The 22,373-nt window shown below is 62.4% G+C and overlaps 3 protein-coding genes across 3 annotated transcripts in view; 1 reads left to right on the forward strand and 2 right to left on the reverse strand.

Moving 5' to 3' along the window:
• Positions 1-3,885: 3,885 nt before the first annotated feature.
• LOC138100034 (inhibin beta C chain-like) lies at positions 3,886-6,714 on the reverse strand. The gene is made up of 2 exons (XM_068997709.1): positions 6,183-6,714; positions 3,886-5,613 (listed from the first exon to the last, which is right to left on the reverse strand). The coding sequence occupies exons 1-2, from the start codon at positions 6,487-6,489 to the stop codon at positions 4,862-4,864; spliced, it is 1,059 nt and encodes a 352-aa protein (XP_068853810.1). The 5' UTR covers positions 6,490-6,714; the 3' UTR covers positions 3,886-4,861.
• Positions 6,715-11,926: 5,212 nt separating this feature from the next.
• LOC138100053 (inhibin beta C chain-like) lies at positions 11,927-15,230 on the reverse strand. Its single transcript, XM_068997736.1, has 2 exons — positions 14,423-15,230; positions 11,927-13,185 (listed from the first exon to the last, which is right to left on the reverse strand). The coding sequence occupies exons 1-2, from the start codon at positions 14,766-14,768 to the stop codon at positions 12,443-12,445; spliced, it is 1,089 nt and encodes a 362-aa protein (XP_068853837.1). The 5' UTR covers positions 14,769-15,230; the 3' UTR covers positions 11,927-12,442.
• Positions 15,231-16,449: 1,219 nt separating this feature from the next.
• Positions 16,450-22,373, forward strand: part of R3HDM2 (R3H domain containing 2) — a 40,479-nt gene continuing 34,555 nt past the window's right edge. Inside the window, exon 1 of the mRNA XM_068997568.1 lies at positions 16,450-16,490. The gene's annotated coding sequence lies outside the window, so the exon portion shown is untranslated. The remainder of the gene's footprint in view (positions 16,491-22,373) is intronic.

Raw genomic sequence — 22,373 nt, forward strand, 5'->3', positions numbered from 1 at the left:
GCGGCGGGAGCGTGCGGGCGTGGGCGGGAGCACGAGGGGACGTGACGGGGCACGCGTGGGGCCGATCCCCTCTGCCCGCCCCGCGTGGCCGGTCCCCCCACGCCGGGAGCCCCGGTGGAAGTCTCGGTTCCCCCGCGGAGCCCACGGGACGGCCCGCAGAGAGATCGGCGCCATCCCGGGAGCGAGGATCCCGCGGCCCGGACCCGCCCGACGGCTCCTACCTCCGGGGGGGCTCCGAGCGGCCCCGGGAGGGGCGGCGGCTCCGGCGGCTCCGCGTCCCCCGTTCCCCCGGTGGCGGCGGCGGTGGTTCGGTCTGGGAGAGAAGCGGCACATCCAGGGGGGACGGCGGCGGCCGCCGGGATGGGGCGGGACGGGACGGCGCCCCCCGCACTCCCCCGGCCCGCCCCGGGCGCCCGGAGTAAGTTACCGGAGCCCCGCGGGGGCGGCGGATCCCGGCGGGTCCCGCTCCGCCAACTGCGGCGGCGGCGGCGCCGATCGCGCTCGGGACGGAGACCCCGGCCGGGAGCGGCGGCCCCGAAAACCCGGGCTGGATCCGGGACACGCACGGCCCCGCGCCCGCGCGCACCCCCCACGCGCGCACCGGTCCCGCGCGCTCACGGCCGCCAGGCCCCCACGCGTGTCCGTGCGCTCGCGCGGGTGTCCAGCGGGTCCCGCGCGCTCGGCGGCCGCGGGCACCCACGCGTGTCCGCGCACCCGCGGGGCTCCCGCGTGGCCACGGGGCCCCGCGCGTTGCGTGGGCACACGGTAGCGCACACGCACAGAGGTGGGGACACGCGTGGGCACCTGTGCGCGCGGACACGGGGCGCTGGCAGCGGGCGCGTGTGTGGGGACCCCCGTGGACGCGCAGCTGTGCCCACTCGCGTGAGGGATCACGAGTGCACGTGTAAGAACGCACGCGGCGCACACGCGCGTGCAAGCGTGGGCACAGCTCTCGCACGGCTACACGCGGGGGACACAGCCCACGCACGCGTGGGGGGGACACTCTCCAGCCCTCGCACACAAAAGCGCAGGGGGCACAGCCCACGGATACGCAGTGGGGCACAGCCACCAGCCCACGGACACGCGGGGGGAACAGGTCGGGCACACGCGGGGGACACAGCCCGTGTACACGCACACGAGGTGGGCACAGCCCAAGCACACGGACACGCGGGGACACAGCACACACAGGCGCGCACACGGCGAGCACAGCCCACCCACAAGTGGGGTCGCAGCCCTCAGCCCACGCACACGCGGGTGTCACAGCCCGTTTACACACACCAGCAGGGGACACAGCCCGCACACAAACACGCGCGGGCCGCGCCGCCCACGCCCACGTGGAGAGAACCCCCCCATCCCACGCACTCGCACACGCGGGAGGCACAGCCCATGTACACGCAGGGGAGACAGCCACGAGCCCACGCACACTCAAGGGGCACAGCCGCGCGCTAGCAAGGGGAAAATAGCACGCACAGGCGGGGGGACACAGCCCACGCGGGGTCCCACTCCCAGCCCGCGCACACGCGGGGAACGCAGCACAGGCTCTCAGGAGGCACAGCCGCGCACCCTGGGGTCACACCCTGGGGTCACACCCTGGGGTCACACCCTTCAGCCCACGCACGCTCGTGGGACACATCCCCCACCCCGGGGGTCCCGGCCGGTCCCGTGCGGGGGTCGGGGCCGAACCGGGGGGAGCGCGCGGCGGGGCAGCGCCCCCTGGTGGCGGCGGGCGGAGCCCGTTGTGCTCCCCGGGCCGGTGCCGCCCGTGACCGGGGCGAGCCCCGCTGACCCCGGAGCCGCTTACCGGGATTACCCCGCCAGGAGCTCTGGTGTCCCCGGCATTAGCCTCCCCCTGTCCCCTGGTGTCATCGCGCACCGGGGGTGGCTTCACATCTTCACGGTGCGACAGCTCCGGGACCCCCGGGGCAGAGGGGCAACACGGGGACTGCAGTGACAGGATTTTAGGACCCCTCAGCTCCCAGACGTGGCCTGCAGAATCCATTCCCTGCCTTAGTTTCCCTCGCCACTGTCCTTATCTGGGATCAGCTTCTTCCCACCACAGCGAGAGTGAGGAGGGGTCTCTGCTCCCCGGGGAGCCCCCAGCACACAGGGGAGGATGACAATGGCTGCAGGGTCAACCCCTTCCTCTGACAGGAGGGGGAAACAGCCAGCGGTGTCCTGGGGTGCCCCCAGAGTCTGCCATGGCTCGAGTCCCGCCACAGCGGCCACGAAGCAGGGCCGAGGGTGTGGGTGCAGGTGAGGGGGTGGGCGCAGGTGAGGGGGTGGGCGCAGGTGAGGAGCTGCCTCCGTCTCCATTTTGTAACAGGCATAAGCTGCTCAGCAGCTTTACTCTGAGATGAGTGTGACCCTGGATAAGCTGCTTGGGGTCTGGGGACTTGCCCCGAGCCCGCCTCCCTCTTCTCACGGAACCATCTGCGTGGCCAGACTCTCCCAGGTCCCTTCTGCCACCAGCTCCGAGCCCCTGGGTGTAACCAACACCTGGGCAGGCCCTCGGAGCAGCTCTCAACCACCACACCCCGACCCCGCCTCATCCCCCACTGCACGAATAATCCCGGTCTCCTGTTTGGGAAAGTCAAAGCAGCTCAGAGCAGGGCCAGATGATCCCCCAGATTAGGGATTTAGCGGTGCCACCACAGCCAGCTCAGCACCTCGGTGCGGGGGCAGCGTGTCAGTGTGTCAGTGAGTCAGCACACGGCACACACGCATGTGGACACCCCCCTCCACACAGGGACACGCTCACTGCCATGGGGAAAACAAAGGAAAACTTCCCTTCTTGCTGGCGACAGAAAACACGTTTGTGGTGTCTTGGTGGGATGCTCCACGTGGCTGGATGCATTCCCTCCTGGAACGCTGATTTGGGAGGGGAACAGGGTGACTCTGCAGACACCACACACATCCCCGTGTGCTTCCTGGAGATCCAGCTCCCAGCGTGTGCAGGGCAGCACGTGCTCCCAGGACACGGACTGGGGGTGTGGGAGCGCCCAGGAGGCCGAGGCGTCCTGCAGGTGCCGTTGGCTTTTGCCCACAGCGGGGATATTTTGGGAGTGCGGTGATGGCCGCAGTGCCCCAGGCGCTGGGGGGATGCCCGCTGCACTGGCTGATGAAAGCTGCCCTTTGGCCGCTGGCAGGGCCAAGCTGGGAAATCGAGGGGGTTTGTCCCCAGATAAAACAGCCCCAAACTGAGCTTTGAGCGGGCGCTTGCGCAACAGGGACCCAGGCCAGCATGTGGGATCTCAGCGGGATGAGCATTGCCTCCCGCTCCAGGAGCATCTCACCCCAAATTCTGCAGGAGACTCCCCGTCACCCACCCGACCCTCTGTCTGGGATGGGGCTGAGACTGGGGTCATGGGTGGTGTTTGGGGGAGCACACGAGGAGGACTGGGGAGGTGGGACATGGTCAGGTTCTTTGCAGTGGGGCCCAGGATTTGGGGGTGGGCTGTGGCTCAGCAATTGGGATCACCCACCTGCAGCCAGAGTGACCAGAGTTCCACTTGGGATTGTTCCAGGTGAAGAACAGCATCTCCAAGCTGGGTGATGCTTCCCAGTGCCTGCCCTGCTGGGACACAGCTTTGATGCTCCCATCCCTCTCCAATCCCTAGTGAGGTGGGACCTGGGTCCCAGCCCCTGCTTGATTCCTGGGAACCCCATCTGCAGGGAAGACCCCCCTGCAGAGGCCTTGTGAGCACGCCAGGAGCCCCTCGAAGCCCACAGCTCCCCACAGCTTCCAGTATGGCAGTGCCATGCAGCTCCTGTGCTACTCCAGCCCCAGTGCCTGAGGGATCTGGACTCTTCTGGCCAAGCAGGACCCTCTCTCCTTCACCCCATCCCTGTAGGTGGTCCCAGGAAAAAGCAGCCAGAGCCTGGATCTTGCATTTCCACCCCTTTATTCCAGAAGTCACACCAAAATGTTTTATAATAAATTAAAACGGAGGCCATGTGGGTGCATGAGGAAGGGGAAGGCAGAGGGGGATCTTCGGCAGAGAGGATGGAGCACCAACGAGTCCCAACGGCTGCAGGAACTGAGAAAATAAGAACAGCTGCAAAACCAGCGGCATAAACCAAATCTGTACCTTGAGTGTGGTCTTGAAGGCAAAGTTTGAGCTGGAGCTCCCCTTATAGAGGCACCAGGCTGGAGGAGATCTGACTGGGGCTGGGAACAGGGGAGGAAAGCACAAACCCAGGGAAAGGAAAAGCACACAGGACCTGGAAGCTTGGCCCTCACAGCTCCACACCCTCCAGGGATCAGAGAACTTTGTCCAGTCACTGCTGTTTTGGGGTTCTTGACGAAGTCCTACCCTTCATTCCCCTCTCCCAGGCCTGTTATCTGTGCCCCATTCCATCTGTCCCCAAAACCAGGCCTGAACTGGGTGCAGGAAGGTTTGTTCAGTAGGGAAACAAGTGGGACTGCCTTGTCCTCCAGCTTCCCACCTGGAGGAAGCAGCTCCGTTTCTGCACCCACTCTGCTCCCAAGGAAGCCATGTCCCAACCCCTCATGAGACACTGAATGTGAACCAAGTGGGGCCCCCACACGAGGGGGGAATGTGACCACCAGGAATGTGAGATCAGCTTGGGGACAGCGCAGGCAGGGATGTCCAGAGTCAACAACACCCACAGCCCAGGCTTGGGTAGACCAATGTGGCTTTGGCTCAGTCCCATATGTCCCCAGAACCCCCTGCTCCAGGCACTCTCCGGAGATTCCCTGCTCCCCCTGACGAGACCCTCTCCCTCCCAGCCTTTCCAAAGGGGTCCATTGCACCGAGGGCTGACTCCAGCTCACGGAGCTCTCCAGCTCCTTCCCCCTCCACCAGAGGAGAAGGGGGGTCCCAGCACAGCTCCCCCAGCCCTAACTACAGCCACAGGCATCAACAATCATGTCGGGAATGTCAGTCTTGACAATATTGCTGTTGCGATCGAAGTAGAGGACGGAGAGCGGCCGGCGCCGCGTGGGCACGCAGCAGGAATGCCCCAACGCCCGGACGTTGTTGGCTTTGACAAGGTTGAAGACGGCCGTGTGGAAGGAAGAGGCCATGCCAGGGCTGCCGGCCACGTGCAGAGGGCACTGGCCCACGCAGTAGTTTATCTGGTAGCCCTCGGGCTTGATGATCCAGTCGTTCCAACCGATGTCACGGAAGTCCACGTAGTAATCCTTGCGGCAGCAGAGGTTGGAGTTCTGGCTGCAGCGGAGGCTGCGCTTGGCCACGTGGTGTTCGGGCTCCCTCACCTTCACCTTGGCCACCAGGAAGGGCTGGTGGGACCAGCTGGCATTGACCAGCGCCATGATATTGCTCCTGTCCCCGCAGCTCTCCAGTTCCAGCCGCAGGGTCCGGCTCTGCCCCCCGAAGAAGCTCTGCAGGGCCGGCAGGAGGGGGAAGGAGCGCCAGCCGCTGTCCGCTGTGCTCAGCCGCCTCTCCCCCAGCAGCGTGCGATTGCCCCGCGCCACGGCCCCGGCCTCGCTGGCCAGGAAGATCCTCAGGGTGAGGCCGGCCCGGGGCACTCGCAGGTAGAGCCAGAGCTGAGCCTGCAGGATGCGAATGTCCTGGTCCTGCGCCTGGCTGAACTGGAATTGCAGCCCCAGACTGGAGGGCGATGTGAGATCTGAGGGGAGAAAGGCATGAGAAGGTGAGCGCTGAGGGATGCTCCCCCGCCATCCGGCAAGTCAAGACTTCCAGCTTCGTCTGTCCTCCAACCTTCCCTGGGAATGCAACCTCCGGAATGGGGGGCTGTCCCACGCTGCCTGGCAGAAGGGGTGCAGAAGGGGAGCTTGCTCTCACCTGGCCCCTCTTCACAGGGTGAGGCTGGAAAGTGTTTCCAGCCCCCCAAGCTAATCCTGCAGCTCCCATCTCTAGCTACTCGGGAGTCCCAGGCACTCTGGGGAGCCCCATGTTTTGGGGGGTCATCGCAGCCCCTCAGGGCGCAGGGTCCCAACAGGCAGGAGCAGGAGAGGGGGCACCTCCGCCTCCCCGGCTGAGCCCTCGCGCAGCGGGGATGTCACTGATGCGCGACAAGTGCGGTGACTCCAGAGCTACCCACAGCCCGCGTGGGTCCGAGTCCCCGCACCCCGCGGGGCTGCGCGTCCCTGGGGGTCCCCAGCGCGGCAGGGCACGGACCCCTCGCCCCGGGGCTCACCGGGCTCACCCGCGCCCCGTCGGGGGTCGCGCACCCACCTGCCTCCGCGAAACTGATGATCTCGTAGCCCTGCTCCTCCTCCTCCTCCTCGCCGGTAACCCCGGGGCTCCGGTGGGCGCCTCCCGCCTGCAGCCGCCGCAGGGCGCGGGCCACCGCGGCGCGGGGCACGGCGTGGGCGAGCCGCGGCCGATCGCGGAGCCGCAGCTTTTCCAACAGCTGCTTCTTGGCCACCTCCTCCAGCAGCCGCCGCTCCGCGCCCGCCGGGCACGACGGGCAGCGCGGCTCGGCCGCCGCGCACAGAACCGCGGCCAGCAGCAGCCACGGGCCCGCGCCGCGCGCCGCCATCCGCGCCCACCGGACGGGACGGGATCAGCACCGGGAGCGGCACTGACGGGGCGGGACCGTCACCGGCACCGAGGGACCGGCACCGATCGGACGGGAGCGGGAGCGGCGTGACGGGACCGCGCCGATGGGACGGAAGCGGCACCGGGAGCAGCGCCGACGGGACGGGAGCGGCACCGGGAGCGGTGCGGCACGGCCTGCTTTGGGCACCTGCGGCCGGGGGCGGTCCCGCCGCCCCCCCGCCCCCCCGCCATTGGCCGCCGCACCTGCCTGTCCCGTCCCGTCGGGGATTACGGGGATTAGCACCCCACCCCCGCCTCCCCGCGGGGGGGTCGGTGAGCAGCCCCCCCATCCTCCCCCGTTCCCGGTCCCCGCCAACCGTCGGGTCGCTGCGGGAGGAGTCCCACGGGGGACCGAGCACCGGCCCCCGCCGTGCCCGCGTGGGCTGAACACGAGTGAGGGGTGATACGGGGGAGGTTCACGTGGGTGTGCGCAGAGAGTGGAACGTGAGGGGCTGTGCGGGCAAGGGGCTCTCTGTGCCCTGGGCTCTGCCTGCGGATCACCCTGGCATCAGCCCGCGGGGAAGAGGGACCCCGGCCAGCCCCGCCAGTACGGGCAGTGGGATCCTCCAAAACCTTCAGGGAGTGAGGGCTGGATTAAATCCTGGCCGGTGGAGGAGCCCCAGCAGCCAGCCAGAGACATCCCAGCTCAGCTGCCCATCCATGGATCCACAGACCTGCCCCCAGCCTGGGCACTGCCCCCAGGGCACCCCCGAGCCCTCCTAGCCATGACAGTCCCGCTGGGTGCTGACAGAGGACTCAGCAGGGATCCAGGGGCTCTGGGATGACCCTGCAGCTCCTGGGGACTGTCACGTCTCTGGGCTTTTGTCACTCCCACCAGTGATAGGTTTGGGGGTCTGAGCCCACCCCTTGGACCACCTGGTCCATCCTCAGCCCGAGGCAGAGCTGGGAAGGGCCAGTGAATGCATACACTGTGTTCCCTCCTCCTCACACAATAAAAAGCGGATTTGTGTGTCCTGAGGACTCAGGAGGTGACAGCCAGTGTCACATCAACCTGAAGATGTTTCTCAGACTCTTTGGAGAGGGTTGTGCAGACTGAGGCAGGGCAGGGACCGGCAGAAACCTCCTGAAAGTGATGCAAGGTGCCACATTGTGTGGGATCGGCAGAGCCCAGCTGGAGCAGGGAAGCCAGGGAACTTGAAGCCCTGCCAGGCCAGAGCTCCTGCATGTCCTGTGCCCACCGCGCCATGCACCGACTCCAAGGTCTTGACCACACAGAGCCCCTGGCCCTGGCCAAGCCAGAGGTGCCATGTAAACAGAGTGGGCTGTCTGGGAAAAAGCACCCACCGGAGGTGATGCAACCACGGAGCAAGGGGACAAAGGGCTCAGCTGGCCGGGCCTGCTGGCAGCTCCCAGAATAGCCCAGGAATGTCAACAGAGAGGAAAGAGTGGGCACAGGCTGGCCTGGGAGCACGGATCCCACAGGGCCTGGGAGCCCTGGCTGCAGGCAGGAGCAGGATGGAGCAGGATGGAGCAGGATGGAGCAGGATGGAGCAGGTGGCACTTCCAGCCAGGTGCAGGGCACACGTGCTCACAGGCAAAGATGCTCCCACATGGAGAGTGACTTCTTACAGGATCGGGGGTGGTGTCTTCCTGCTGACACAGGACAGAGTTAGATGGGACATTGGGAAGGAATTCCTCACGGTGAGGGTGGTGAGGCACTGGCAGAGGTTGCTTGGAGAAGCCCCATCCCTGAAGTGTTGAAGGCCACACTGGACAGGGCTTGGGGCACCCTGGGATAGTGGAAGGTGTCCCTGTCCATGGCAGGGAGTGGAACTGGATGATCTTTAAGGTCCTTTCCAACCCAGACCATCCTGGATTCTGTGATACGCACTTACACACATTCAGGCTCCCTCCCAAATATCTGGACACCTGCTCCATTTTGGACACTCTCCTTGTGCACCCCATACCCATCGCCCTGCTGTGCTGAATTCCCCCACCCCTGCCAGATCGTAGAGCCACGACCAGCGCAGGGGTGGGGGAAACAGGAGACAAAGCGTGGCAGAACGGGTGAGGGACTCTCCAGCACACCCACCCTCCGTTCCAGGCTGGCAGTGGGGTGTCCCCAAAGGGATTAACCCTGTCCAACCTGCCCAGATCCCTCTGCATGGGGCAGCACTCCAATGAACCCCCACTCCATCTCCAGCTTAGCAAGAGCATCCCATACCCCTCACACCACGTGCCCCCCGGCACGCTCCGGCCCCCGGATCTAGGGCAGGGGTCAGCACGGAGCCGTGGCGGCTCTTGCACCCATTGCATAATTGTGTTGTTGATTAAGCGGTTCCCAGAAAGCAAAGCCCAGGGACTGACCTGACCAAAATACCCCCAAAGTCCCCCTGGGCCCAGCACCCGGTGCACACATGGCTCCGGGGCCTCTGACCCCATGGCCGGTGGGGCGAATGTGGCACCCGGTGACCTGACCTGGAGGTGACAACTGGCTGGGCTGAGCCGGGACCCCCCAAGAGCTCGTGCAGCAGCGCCTGAGCATGGCTCATGGAACCATGGAATCATGGAATCATGGAATCATGGAATCATGGAACCATGGAATCATGGAATCTTGGAATCACGGAACCACGGAATCATGGAATCATGGAGCCATGGAATCATTAAAGCTGGAAAGTCCTGGATCATTGAGTCCAACCAGTAACCCAGCACAGCCAAGGCCACCATTAACCATGTCCCCAGCTGCAACATCCACATGTTTTGGAACCCTTCCAGGGATGGGGACTCCACCACTGCCCTGGGCAGTCTGTTCCAGGGCTTGACCACCCATTCCATGATGAAATTTTCCTTAATCTCCAATTGAAACCTCTCCTGGCACAACTTGAGGCCGTTTCCTCTTGCCCTGTTGCTTGTTCCTTGGGAGAAGGGCACCAGTCACCACAGTGGTGCTGCTGGCTGGGAACGGGCCATGAGACTGAGAATTAACGGGCCATGAGACTGAGAATTAAACATTAACTCTTCTCAAGGCAAGGGAAGGGACTGTCAGAAATTCCCACCCCTCCTGGGAGCTGGACTTGCCCAGGGACACTTGGCACAGTGCGCTTGGACCTTTGCTTCAGGGGCTGTTGATACTGGCAAAGGGTCCTTCCAGCACATCTGTCTCCTCCTGGAGTGGAGACGGAAGGGACATCACATCTGTCCCCATCTGTGTCACAGCTGCATCCAGGCTGATTGCATGGATGCCATGTCCCTGTGGCATTGCTGTGCTGGGGGCTGCAGGGTGGGCTCCCCACTGGCCTTACTGGTCCCAACAGGACAATTTCCCATCACCAGGCCTGAGCCACCCCTTCCACAGCCTCCTGAGGGATCAGGGGATACCAGCAGAGCACAGTGTCATGGCAGGGAGGGACGATCCCTGGCTCCAAGGAATCTTTCCTGATTGCACCCTCCTCACCCTGCGAGTTCCCCAGGTGGGAAGTGCCACCTTGGAATTCCTGAGCACCCTGTGCTGTGGGTGAGGAAGGGGCTGTCGGGTCCATTCAGGTGCCGTGTTTCCCGTGGGAGCAGGACAAGCCCCAGCTCAGCCTCTCAGGGTTGTGCTGCTTGAGCTGAGGGGTCTGTGGGGCCACAGGACCAGCCAACAGCTCTCCTGCCCCTTCCCTGGTCTCTGCGTGCCCAGAGCTGCTGCATCCCAGGAGGCTTGGCCCTGGCTCCAGGGAAGCTGTTTGTTCAATAAATATAGACAGTGAAACGAGGCGTTGGAAAAAGAAGGCAAAAAACAAACACCAAACCCTCTTTGGGTTTGCGCAAGTGGCCTTGGATGCCAGACAGGATCAATCCCAGAGCCTTCCTCCCTTCCCATGTGGCAGGAACGCTTTGGGTCCAAGTCCTGGAGGCACCTGGACACCTGGATCTGGGGAGAAGGGGGTCCCTGCCCCATCAGGGCTGGTGGGAGGATGTGTACAATGTGGGTGGTGTCACCTGCTGATGGCCCTTCCATCCCTTCTCCAGGTGTCAGAGGTCCTCCAGGACAACCCTGCTCCAGCCAGAGCTGCTTGTGGCTTGGGGCTCATCCTGGAGCAGGCAGAGGACGTGAAGCTGGATGGGGAGAGGGTCTGACACCACCTCCTCACTCTTCTGACCCTTTCCCCACCTGGATCAGTTCTGTCCCAGCCTCTGGGGTCAGTTGTCAACCCTTGCAGGTGGATCCCAGGACTGAGGTCACCCTGGCTGGGGCCATGGGGGTCCCCATTCCATGGGGGCTTCATGGGAGCGCCTGCCACAGGGTGTGTGCGTGTGGCCAAACACTGTCACCTGCTCCAGACACTGTCACCTGCTCCAGACACTGTCACCTGCTCCTGGCTCTTCCATCCGTTCTCCACATGGGACAATGTGCGTCCTGCCCTGGCTCCAGCCAGAGCTGCTCACGGCTCATCATCCTGGAGTGGGCAGTGGATGCAAAGCTGGGTGGGGAGAGGGTCTGACACCAGCTCCTCCTCCTGCCAACCCCCTCCCTGCCCACATCACCTCTGTCCCGGCCTCTGGGGTTGGTCGTCAGCTCTTGCTGAGTGGACCCCAAGACTGAAGTCACCCCTCAAGGATCACCCCAGGACCCCCCACCCCAATGTCCCACCCCAGCACCTTCTCCCCTCTTCTCCAGTCCTCGCAAACGGGGGACACGTGGGGAGCGGTGGAGAAACCCGAACGCGCAGTTACGTAATGGGGCCGAAGTGTTGGAGCCGCCCTTTGCCCCCCGCTCTCACGGCCCTGACATGTCCCACTTTGCTGTCACCAGGCTGGCGAGGGGCAGCGGGGGGGGACAGCTGCTCTGGCTGCAGGCCAGGGATGTGCCGAGGGGATGCTCTGCAGTGGGGCGAGGGGGTTTCGGGGGGTTTCTGGGTGCTGAGGCTGCCCCAAAGTCTGTCCGCTTCAAAAGGCAGAAGCGTTTCTTGGTTCTGTCCTGATTTGGGACAGGGGTGGCCAAATACAGGTGGTTTTGGTGGAATGGGAAATTCGGCCCAAGCAAGGAATGGCGCCTTTCCTGGTGGGAATTACAAATCTGTGCCCAGTGGGTTACCCTGCTATGCCCTGGATTTGGTTGGGATGAATTAGGGGTTCCCCATTGTCTTGGGGTGACCTTATGATGTGTATCCCATATCGCTGCCTATGCCCAGAAATAAGACAACCTCTACCACCCCTCCTCCAATGCCGTGTTTCCCCATCCATCCCCCTGGGAAAGGCAGCCGAGGGGCAGAGAGCATGGGAGGGCTTTGGGAGCAGTGTGGAGATGCCCAGTCCCACTGCCTGGGTTTTCAGTGGCAGAACGGGTCTGTCCCGTGCCATCCCAGGGCTGCCCATGCCAGGAGCACCGGAAGATGTGCTGGTGAGTGACAGGGCACACGCACAGGGACACACACCACGGCTGGGAGTCTTTATTGGACACCAGGTAGCTGGGGTGCTTGGAGAGGAGGACACATTCCTCCCACTGGGATAGATTTCCCTTTCCTCTCCCTGCTCAGCCACGTGTCCAGCTGAGTGGGGCCATGGGAACGACCCCTGCCCTCTGTCCTTGCCAGCCCCAGCAGCCCAGGATGGCCACTGGTGGGTCCTGTGTTGGTGTAGCCGCAACCATGGCGCACCACGACCTTGGGCTGGGATGGCAGTGGGACCATCCTGATCTGGCAGGAGAAGGCTCTGGAGTCCCACATGAGCCAGTCTGAGGGGCTGTGAGAGGAATCCATGGGCAGATCTGAAGGGGGAAAGAACCATGTGGGAGTGGAGAGAGGAGGGGACTTGCACATTCAGCATCACCCTCGATGCTTCACCCTGAGGAGGAGAAACCCCCTTGGCAGAGCTCCTGCCTCCCAGCCAGGAGCCGGGAGGAGGGAGCCCTGCACTGCCATGTCCTGGCCTCCCGCCCACTCCGGCAACACTCAGGTGCAGCCACAGGAGTCCACGATCATGTCGGGGATGTCGGTCTTGACGATGTTGCTGTCCCGGTCGTAGTAGAGCAACGAGAGGGGCCGGCGCTGGGTGGGAACACAGCAGGAGTTCACGGCCGCCGCCGCGCTGGCAGCCTTGATGCGGTTGAGGACGGCGGTGTGGAAGGAGGCGGCGAGGCCGGGAACGCCGGCCATGTGCAGCGGGCACAGCCCCGCGCAGTAGTTCATGTGGTACCCCTCCGGCTGGATGATCCAGTCCTCCCAGCCGATCTCCTTGAAGTCCACAAAGAATTCCTGGCGGCAGCACATCCGCGAGTCCCCGCCGCAATCGATGCCACGACGATGGAGACGGTGGGGTGTCCTAGCCTGGGCTTGGGCCACCACAAATGGCCAGTGGGAATCACTGTGGTCAGATGGCAGCGGGGACCCCCAGTCCTCCGGCACCTCCAGTTCCACCGTGAGCCGTGGGATGTCTTGTCCAAAGAGGCTCTGGACAGCTGCTCCAATGTCCAGCGTGGTCCAGCCGGATCTCTGCACCTCCAGCTGTGTCTCGCTGGCCACTGTCATGTTTGGCCTTGCTGGGTCCGGCTGCAGGATCCTGATGGTGACGGGCTGTGCCCCGGGGCTGGGGGCTGCCCAGAACAGGTAGAGGGTGGCCTGGAGGATCTCAGTGCTCCTGGCCACCTCCTGGGAGAAGCGGAAATGAAGATGGACACTGTGGGGAGTGGAGGATCCTGTGCACAGAACCAAGAGCAGAGTCAGGAGTGAAGCAAAGCAGGGACTCGCCTCTTCCCACCCCTGCCATGGGCAGGGACACCTTCCACTATCCCAGGTTGCTCCAAGCCCCGTCCAACACGGCCTTGGACACTTCCAGGGATGGGGCAACTTCTCTGGGCAACCTGTGCCCATTTTCACAGGGAGGAATTTCTTCCCAAAATCCCATCTAAATCTCCTCTTCTCCAATATGAAGCCCTTCATATTCCAAGATTCCCCTTTGTCCTGACACTCCAGGACCTTGCCCAAAGTCCCTCTCCAGCTCTCTTGGAGCCCTTGTAGGTACTGGAAGGGGCTCTGAGGTCTCCCCGGAGCCTTCCCTCCTTCCTTGGCTGCAGAGCTGCTGCTCCTCCTGGCCGAGAAAGGGCTGACGGGGCCATGAGAGCACTCGGGGCTCCTGGCACAGCTCTGCCTGTGAGGACACAACCCCCTCCCCGTGCTCCAAGCCTGGGATCACCCCCCGGCTCGATTCCAGCCAGCGATCCACCAAGCCAGGAGACAGCTCCCCATTGTCCTGCAGTGTGGGAACACAACGTGCCGCGGAGCAGCATTGTCCCCGAAGGGCTTTGAGGACACGGGGCCTGCGAGGGGAGTGGAGCACCCCCACCTCACCACGTGGAATTTGGTCTGGGAAAGTGAGGGTGCAGGGTGCTCTGTGGGATGGGGTGGCGAGTCTATGTCTCTCCAAGGAAAGTTGTCTGCTAGAAGTGGGATTCTCTTTATCCAGGGATGCTTGTCAGGAGCCCTGAGTGTGTTTTGGGGAGTTCTCTCCTCCCAGAAGCAGCAGATTTTGGAGTGAAATGAGGCACCCACCGCTTTGGGTGGGACGTGGAGGCACTGTGGGCTGTGGAGCTCTGTCCACATGCTATGGGCTGGCAGGAAATCGAGGCTAAAAATCCCGTTTCGGAAAACGTGGCCATTGGAGCCCTCCACCTCCAGCACAAGGGGGACGGTTCAGCCGAAGTGGGCAACAGGTGACACGACACAGCAGCACATCCGCGCTCTGTGCCACCCTGCCACCTCTGCACGTCCCCTCTGTGAGTGATTCCCTTGGGACACGCTTGGGATGTGGATACAAAGGGTCGGGAGCCTCTGGCACCTTCCAGCAGCATTCCCTCCACCCCGTGCACCTCCCACCTCCTCACGACCTCCCTTCCCTCCATGCCCCCCACCCACAGGATGCGGATCCGTACGCACCTGACTCAGCAAAGCTCAGGATCTCGTATTCCTGCAGCCCCATCCCGGGACGCAGGGGTGGGACGCGGCCGTCCCGGAGCATCCCTGGGGTGGCGGCCGTGTCCGAGCGCTGCGCTCGCATCCTGCGGAGCGCGGTCAGCAGGGCCCCTCGGGCCGGGGGCTGGGGGGCGCTGGGCCTGGCTGGCAAGCGGAGCTTGGCTAGGATGCTCTGCTTGGCCATCGCCAGGAGCGCGTCCCGCTGCGTGCCGGGGGCCAGCGCGGCCACCCCGCAGGCCGGGCACCACGCACCCTTGGCAGCCGCCACCCGTAGCAGGCTCAGGAGCAGGAGAGCCACGGTGACCGTCATTGCCGGTGGCGGGAGGTGACAGCGTGGGGGTTCCAGCAGTGTCCGAGAAGCCGAACGGGATGAGCCAGCGGCAGCGCCGGGGCCAGGGAGCGGAGCAGGGTGGCGGAACTGGGCTCAGCGGGAGCACGGAGCGAGGATGGGCTCGTTCTCCTGACGTGGCCACAAATATTGGCTGATCCCGGGCGAGATAAACGCCCCTGCGCTCCCGCGGAGCCGCCCGGGCGCGGGCAGCGCGGCGCGGCCGCTCCGGTTAAGGTGGAGCCGGGCGGATGGTGCTGCTGCTCGGGGGGCGCAGAGCGGGGACATCGAGGCCGCCCCGGTGCCACCTCGGTGCCACCCCGGCGGTGCCCAGGCAGATACACGGTGGAGGCTCCCGGGGTATCCAGGGTGTACCGGAGGCCCCCGGTGCGCTGTGGGGACCACGGAGGCGGGGGGTCCTCGGGGAATGTGGGATCCCTGCGGGCTGGGGGAATCTCTGGAGGTCGGGGATCCTCAGAGAAGGGAGATTCTGGGGGATGGAAGGGCTGTTGGAGATGGGAGATCCCGACCAATGAGGGATCCCCGGCGGATGGGGAATCCTGGGGAATGGGGTAGCCTTGGGGGTGGGGGATACTCAGAGAAAGGGAATCCCAGGAGTATTCCCGGCGGGATGAGGGACCCCTGGGGATAGGGGATCCATGGGGGATGAGAGATCCCTGGGAATGAGGGATCCCCAGAGATGTGGGATTCCCGGGGCTGGAGAACCCTTGGGGATCTAGGACCCCTGGGGGGCTGTGGGATCCCTGGTGATGTGGGACCCCCCGGGAGATGTGGGACTCCTAGGGAATTTGGGATACCCGGGGATGGAGGATCCCGGGGTGTTGTGGGACCCCGGGGAAGATGTGAGATCCCTGGTGATGTGGGACCCCGGGAGGCTGTGAGATCCCTGGTGATGTGGGACCCCCGGGGGACTGTGGGATCCCTGGTGACGTGGGACCCCCGGGGGACTGTGGGATCCCTGGTGATGTGGGATCGCCGGGGAGGTGTGGGACCCCTGGTGATGTGGGATCCCCGAGGGGCTGTGGGATCCCTGGTGATGTGGGACCCCGGAGAGGTGTGGGATCCCTGGTGATGTGGGACCCCCGGGGGGCTGTGGGATCCCGGGGTGCTATGGGATCCCCGGGGAGGTGTGGGACCCCCGGGGAATTTGGGATCGCCGGGGATGGAGGATCCCGGGGGCTGCGGGACCCCTGAGGGGGCAGAGCCGGACTCCCGCGCGCGGGGGGGCGGGGTCACGGCGGGTGGGCGGAGCCTGTCCGTAGCCCCGCCCCAAGCCCCGCCCCTTTCCATAAAAGGCGCTGCCGCGCGCTGTGGCGCCCCCGCCGCTCCCTCCGCCGCGCCAGGGGGCGCCCCACGCCCCTCCCGCCTTCCCCGGCGCGTAGCGTCCCTCCGGTTGCCACAGCAACGCGGGCGCGCGGGCGCAGGATGATGACGCAGCGCGCACGGCGCGTTGACGCAGCGCGCACGCCGCGGGGGAGGGGCCGCCTCCTCTTTCCCTTTTTTTTTTTTCCCGTTTCTTTCCCCGTTTTTCCCCGTTCCGGCCACCCTCCCCTCCCCCCCCCTTCCCCCCCCGTCCTGCGCCCCCCGCCGCCCCGCCCGGGCGGCCTGCGCTGGCCCAGGCCCGGCCCGGCCCGGGGTGGCGGCGGCGGCCCCGCGGCGCAGGGCCCGGCCCGGCGCGGCCCGGTAAGTGGAGCGGGGGCGGGGGGGATCAGGGCTGGGGACAGCGCGGCGATCGCGGTGCACCGGGGACGGCGGCCGCCGCGGGGACCCTCCCACGGTGCCCCCGGTCCTTCCCCCGCGGCGGCGGCGTGTCCCGGGGCTGCTCCCGCCGGGGCGCTGCCGTCGGTGCTTCCCGTCCCGGGGCTGCCCCTCTCGGGGGTCGCTCGGTGCGGGCTCCGGCACGGGGCTGCCCCTCTCGGGGGTCAGTTCCTGGCCGCCCCTCTCGGAGGTCGCTCATTGCGGTTCCCGGGCTGCCTCTCTCGGGGAGCGCTCGGTGCGGGCTCCGGGGCTGCCCCTCTCGGGGTCCGGCTCCTGCGCTGCCCCTCCCGGGGCTCGCTCGGTGCTGCTCCCCGGGGGCTCTCCGGGCCTCGCGGAGCCGCTGCTCGGAGCAGTCCCCCGGAGCCGCTTCCCCGGGCACGTTGGTGGAGCACGTGGAGCCGGAGCTGCCGGCACCCGAGACACGGCAGATCCCGCTGGGAGCCGGCAGTGCCCGGGCTCGGCTCGCACGGAGCTGGGGAAGCCGAGAGCCACAGGTGGGAGAGGAGCCCGGGGCCCTTCAGGAGCTGGGAAGCGCCGTGCGGTGTTCTGCTCTCCTCACGGACAGTGTCTTTGCTTTGAAATGCTTTTCCCGGCAGTGATCGCCAGTCCTGGCATCTCCCAACAGGTGGGAAGGTGCTGGTTTGGAGGGGTCCGGAGGGTCTGTGCTGGTGGCATACGTGGAAAGGCGGTTTTGTTGCTTCTTTTTCGGTGTTCCTGGCCCTGAGACCGTTGAAATCCTCCCAGGGTTTTTATTTGGTACCTGTGGGAATTTGGGCTGAGGGTCAGAGTTGCTTCTGTCTCCTGGCAGGAGGTGTCATAGGTGAGTTGATGTTAATTAAAGTGTTCGTTAAAGCGTCCTCAGGTCTGTTTGAAATGGACTGGTAGAAATCTGTGCTTCTGAGCTGCTGGTGGAAGCAGATGTAGCCAGTGGGTTGGGGGAAGGAACATCACCAGAATCCTTGTTGTTCATTCCCGAACACGTTGGCTTTTGGGGAATTTAAAATTAAATGTCCTGGCTCAAACCTGGTGTGGGCCTCACCTCTCTCCCCTTGTCCGAGATCTCCCTGTGGTGGTTCCTAATCCTGGGAGCTGATTTGCCTCTGCCTAATCCCAGTGACCTGTTGCTGTAGGGGTGCTCTTAATGCCAGCATGGATCAGCTCAGGGACACAGGAGCTTTTCCACGCTGGGAAAATTCCCAAGGGTTCCTGGAATACTTTTGTGATTCTGCAGCGCTGACGAAAGGTGTTGGGAGGAACAAGGTGGATTTTTGGCCACGTTTGCTGAACATGCAGCAAACCAGAGTGGGAACTCCACACAGCTGAAATCCCTGTGCCTGGGAAACTGTGGGCCGAGGATTTGGGATTCCTGGAGTGGGGAGTGTTGGGAGAAAGGGCGGCACTGCTCAGTCTCACAGGAATTGTTTGTTCCTGGTACTTGTCACTGGTTGTCTGACCTGGCTTGGAAAAGGGGTTGGAAGGAATGCCAGATCCCTGGAAGTGTCCAAGGCCAGGCTGGACAGACCTTGGAGCTGGGATAGTGGAAGGTGGGCTGGAACTGGATGAGCTTTAAGGTCTCTCCCAACCCAAACTATTCCAGGATTCCCTGATTAGAGGGGCCTCACCTGACCCAAAGGGGAAGGAAACTGCTGTGCTGATGGATGAATTCCTGAGAGAGAAGCAGCTCCTCTGGCTCAGTGCTGCCTTGGAGCAGTGGAGAATATCCATGTCCAATCCCTCCTTCCAGCTGTTCCACGGGACCCCTGGTGCTGGCTGTGACACCGGATCCCCCGTTGGAATCGAGTTCCCCTTATAGCACTGATGCCATTTGTGTTGCTAAATTTAAGGTCGTGGCAGTGCTGCTATTCCAAACCCCTGATTTTGGGGGGAAGGTGCCTAAATCACCCCTTTGAGGTGCCTAAACCACCCCTCTCAGCAAACACTGCTCCCAGCCCCGCTCTCTGTGCCTCTGTCTGCACCTCTGCAGTTCACTTCACCTCATTATCTCATTTACTATTAAATTAGAGCCAGATCAGAGCTTGTTTTAATAAATGGATTATTTTTTAGTTGTCTTCGAGGAGGAGGTGGCTGCCCCAGAGGCACCACAGAGGGATCTGTGTCCAAACTTCCAGAGCAGCTCTGGGAGCTCCTCTCCCACCTGAATCACTCCAGTGCAGCAGGTTTGGGTCACTCCGTGTTATTCCCAAGTAATTTGGAGCAGGAGGTGCAGCCAGAGACAGGGAACACAGCTTGGCACCTTGAAGACTTTTCAAAGGGCTTTTTTTTTTTTTTGGCTAAAGAGAAACTCAATAAACTGATCTTGCCAATACTCGGTGCTTCCCCTGCATTCCTGTGCCAAGGCGCTTTCCTGGCCCTAAATTCTTCCCAAATATCCATTTGTGGCTGGATCCAAAGGCTCCAGCAGAGGTTGAAGCCCATGTTAAAATGATTTAATGCCTGTTGAGATGATCCTGAGCCTCTGAGCCTGGCTGCAGGGGCAGAACTCCCGGTGGATTCATTCGGGAATAAGCTGTGGGAGATGTTGGTGTTTCTGTGCCCTGGCAGGGAAGGCGATGTTGGGAGGAAACAAATGCATGGGACAGGGGGATTCACCTCCTACCTTGGTCTGAATCATTTTTTTAAGGATGGGTTTTGGAAGTGCCTGTTGGAGTTTGGAGAGGTCAGAGACCTCCAGGTGCCTGGAGTGTATCTGGAGAAGGACAGTGGAGCCTGGGAAGGGGCTGGAGCAGCAGGAGAAGGGGCTGGAGAACTTCTGAGGGAGCTGGGAAAGGGGCTCAGCCTGGAGCAAAGGAGGCTCAGGGGGGGGCTTGTGGCTCTGCACAACTCCCTGACAGGAGGGGGCAGCCGGGGGGTGTGGTCGGGCTCTGCTCCCAGGAAACACCAGGACAAAGGAAAACAGCCTCAAGCTGCACCAGGGGGGGTTTGTGTTGGACATCAGGAGGAATTTTTCCATGGAAAAGGTTGTCAGGCATGGGAAAGGACTGCCCAGGGAGGTGGTGGTGGAGTTCCCATCCCTGGAGGTGCCCAGGGAATGACTGGATGTGGCACTCGGGGCTCTGATGGGGATCAGTCACAGGTTGGACTTAATGCCCTTGCAGATCTTTTCCCACCTCAGGGATTCCATGATTCTGTGGAACAAGTGGCAGACCTGATGGTGCTTGACAACCTGACAGTGCATGACCACTCTTTCCATGTAATATTCCTCCTGCTGTCCATCCTGACCCTCTCCTGGAGGAATCTGGGGCCATTTCTCATCCTGGTGTTCCCTGGGAGCAGAGCCCGACCCCACCCGGCTGCGCTCTCCTGTCAGGGAGTTGTGGGGTGAAAAGGTCCCTCCTGAGCCTCCTTCGCTCCGGGCTGAGCCCCTTTCCCAGCTCCCTCAGGAGTTCTCCAGACCCTTCTCCTGCTGGCCCAGCCTTTGGCCAGCTCTGGCCACGTTCTGGCCCCTCAGTGTCCCTGTGGCCGTGAGGGCCCAGAACTGGATCCGGCACTGGAGGGGCCTCAGCAGTGCCAGCACGGGGGGACAATCCCAGGTGCCATCGGCCTTTTGCCCACCTGGGCACACCTGGGCTCGTGTCCAGCCGCTGGCACACCAGGGCCTTTCCCAGCTTTCCAGCACCTCTTCCCCCAAGCTGGAGCGTTCCATGGGGTGGTTGTGACCCAAATGTGGGACCCAACACTTGACCTTGTTGAACTCAAAACACACTCAAGGACCTGAGGGAGTTTCCCTCCCCTCCAGCTCTCCTCCATCTTTCCTTGCACCTTCCCTCGAATCCCACGACCCCGGCTGAGATCCATCCCTCCCTGGATTGCAGCCCAGGTGAGGGGTGTGGGACGGGCTGGGGTCTCCCTCGTGCCTGTCAGCACCGGGATTCCCTGGCACACGCTCCGGGATGAGGCGCGTGTGGATCCAGGGGTTCCTGGGAAGGGCAGCTCCATCCTGGGTCAGGAGCACGAGCTGTCTGTGTGTGCCGCAGGCTGAGTCACCGCTGCTTCCCGGAGAATTTCGGGGATGATTGAGTGTGGGCAGGCCCAGCCCACTCGTCAGAGCAGCTCTTTTTGGGTTTTTTTTTAATGAAGTTTTTTAAATTTTGCTCTTGCTTTGACATCTTTTTCTTTGAGGAATTAATTTCTCCTGAGCTGAGTTTAGACACAAAATCTGCTTTGTTTGGGAAGGTGTTATCCCAGAAGCTGACCTCTCTGGGGAGGCTTCAGGCAGGAAATTCCATGAGGAAATGGGATCCTCTGCTGCCTGCTTCCCTGTGTCCATCCCAGGAGCTTTGAGCCCAATCCTGGTGGGATTTTACCTTGGATGGGGGGGAAGGAGGGAGCATGAGCAGGAAAGAAAGATCCAGAACGTGGGCAATGCAGTGATGCCCAGTAGGATCCTGTCCTGCCTGGTTCCCCATGTCCAAACCCAAAGGACCAGGAGCTCTGAGCCCACTTCTGTTGGGATTTGACCCTGCATGGGGGGAAAGGAGGATGAATGGAAAAGGAAGACCCAGAATGTGGGGAATGCTGAGGTGTTCGTGTCCTTCCCAGCAGGATCCCATCCTGCCTGCTTCCCTATGTCCAAACAACCCTGAGCTTTGAGGCCAGTGGTGTTGGGATTTGACCCTGGATGGGGGGGAAAGGGGGGAGCCTGGAAAAGGAAAACCTGGAATGTGGGGAATGCTGAGGTGTTTGTGTCCTGCCTCCGTGACTGGCTTGGTTGCTCCAGCCTCAGCCTGCTCTCTCCCTTTAAACGAGTCTGTATCCCAAAATTTTGGGCTTTTCTTTTCCCAGCTCTCCCCCACAGGTTGCCTTCAAACAGGGACATGGGATGTATGGAAGCAGTTGGTGTCCTTGGCGCTGCCTGGATGGACGTGAGCCCCTCCTGCTGAGTGTGATCCCAACAGCACAGAGCTTCCCAGAATAAGGAAAAATCCTAAATTCCCACTGGGATGTGACTGGGAGGGTTCAACAGCAGATTTGCTGGGCTGGTGAGAGCAACTCTGTTTTACCAGGGAATTTTGGAATCCCAGGATGGTTTGGGTTGGGAGGGACCTTAAAGCTCATCTCATTCCACCTGCCTGTCAATCCTTACGGGTATTCCCAGCTTCTGTGGATGGATTCTGGGTGGATTCTGGATCGCAGGAGTCTTGACTTGCCACTAGTGGGAGCGTTGGGAGCTTCTCCTCCATCTCCTCACTGACCAGCAGCTTTTTTGGGAGTTTTGGTGTCCTGTCAGAGTCTCCTCACAGCAGCTGCTGCCATGTCTTCCCTATATTTATTTTCATGTTTGTTGGGAAAACTCCAAAATATTTATGGAAAGCCTCTCGGTCCAGAGTTATTAGGTTTTTAATCACCTATACATGACACAATTTTATTTTTCCTTAGGAAAATCTCACTCTGTATTTTCTTATTAGTGGCAGTTCCCCATCTCACAAGTCCTTAGGAAGCTGGGATCGTTGTTCACGAGGAAGCAGGGAAAAATCCGTGTCTTTCTGGAGCTATTTTTGAAGCTGAGAGAGGAGGGGAGAACGCAGCCATCTGGCAAAGTATTCCTGCAAAACCTGGAAAGCCCATTTTTTTCCTTTAGAGCATCCCCGTGGCAAACTGGGATAAAGGGGCTGTACCTCTGACTGAGGTTAATTAATAATGAATAGGGAATGGGAAGTGTTTTGTACAGGTGGAAGGAGCTGGTAAATGATCTTCCTACATCCTTTCTGTGTTCTAATCACCACCACGAAAATCCAGGTGACACCTACACTGTTCAGAGAGTTGGATATTTTAGGGTAGCACAAAGTT

This window comes from Aphelocoma coerulescens, chromosome 29 (assembly GCF_041296385.1).
Source record: "Aphelocoma coerulescens isolate FSJ_1873_10779 chromosome 29, UR_Acoe_1.0, whole genome shotgun sequence".
In the NCBI taxonomy this organism is placed as follows: domain Eukaryota; kingdom Metazoa; phylum Chordata; class Aves; order Passeriformes; family Corvidae; genus Aphelocoma; species Aphelocoma coerulescens.

Bases quoted from the DNA above. Each gene is read 5' to 3' on its own strand.
- LOC138100034 (XM_068997709.1), bottom strand. From the start codon at position 6,489: ATGGCGGCGCGCGGCGCGGGCCCGTGGCTGCTGCTGGCCGCGGTTCTG. The intron at 5,614-6,182 runs GTGGGTGCGCGA...TTCTCCCCTCAG, and splicing joins CATCAGTTTCGCGGAGGCAG to ATCTCACATCGCCCTCCAGT.
- LOC138100053 (XM_068997736.1), bottom strand. From the start codon at position 14,768: ATGACGGTCACCGTGGCTCTCCTGCTCCTGAGCCTGCTACGGGTGGCG. The intron at 13,186-14,422 runs GTGCGTACGGAT...TTCTGTGCACAG, and splicing joins CCTGAGCTTTGCTGAGTCAG to GATCCTCCACTCCCCACAGT.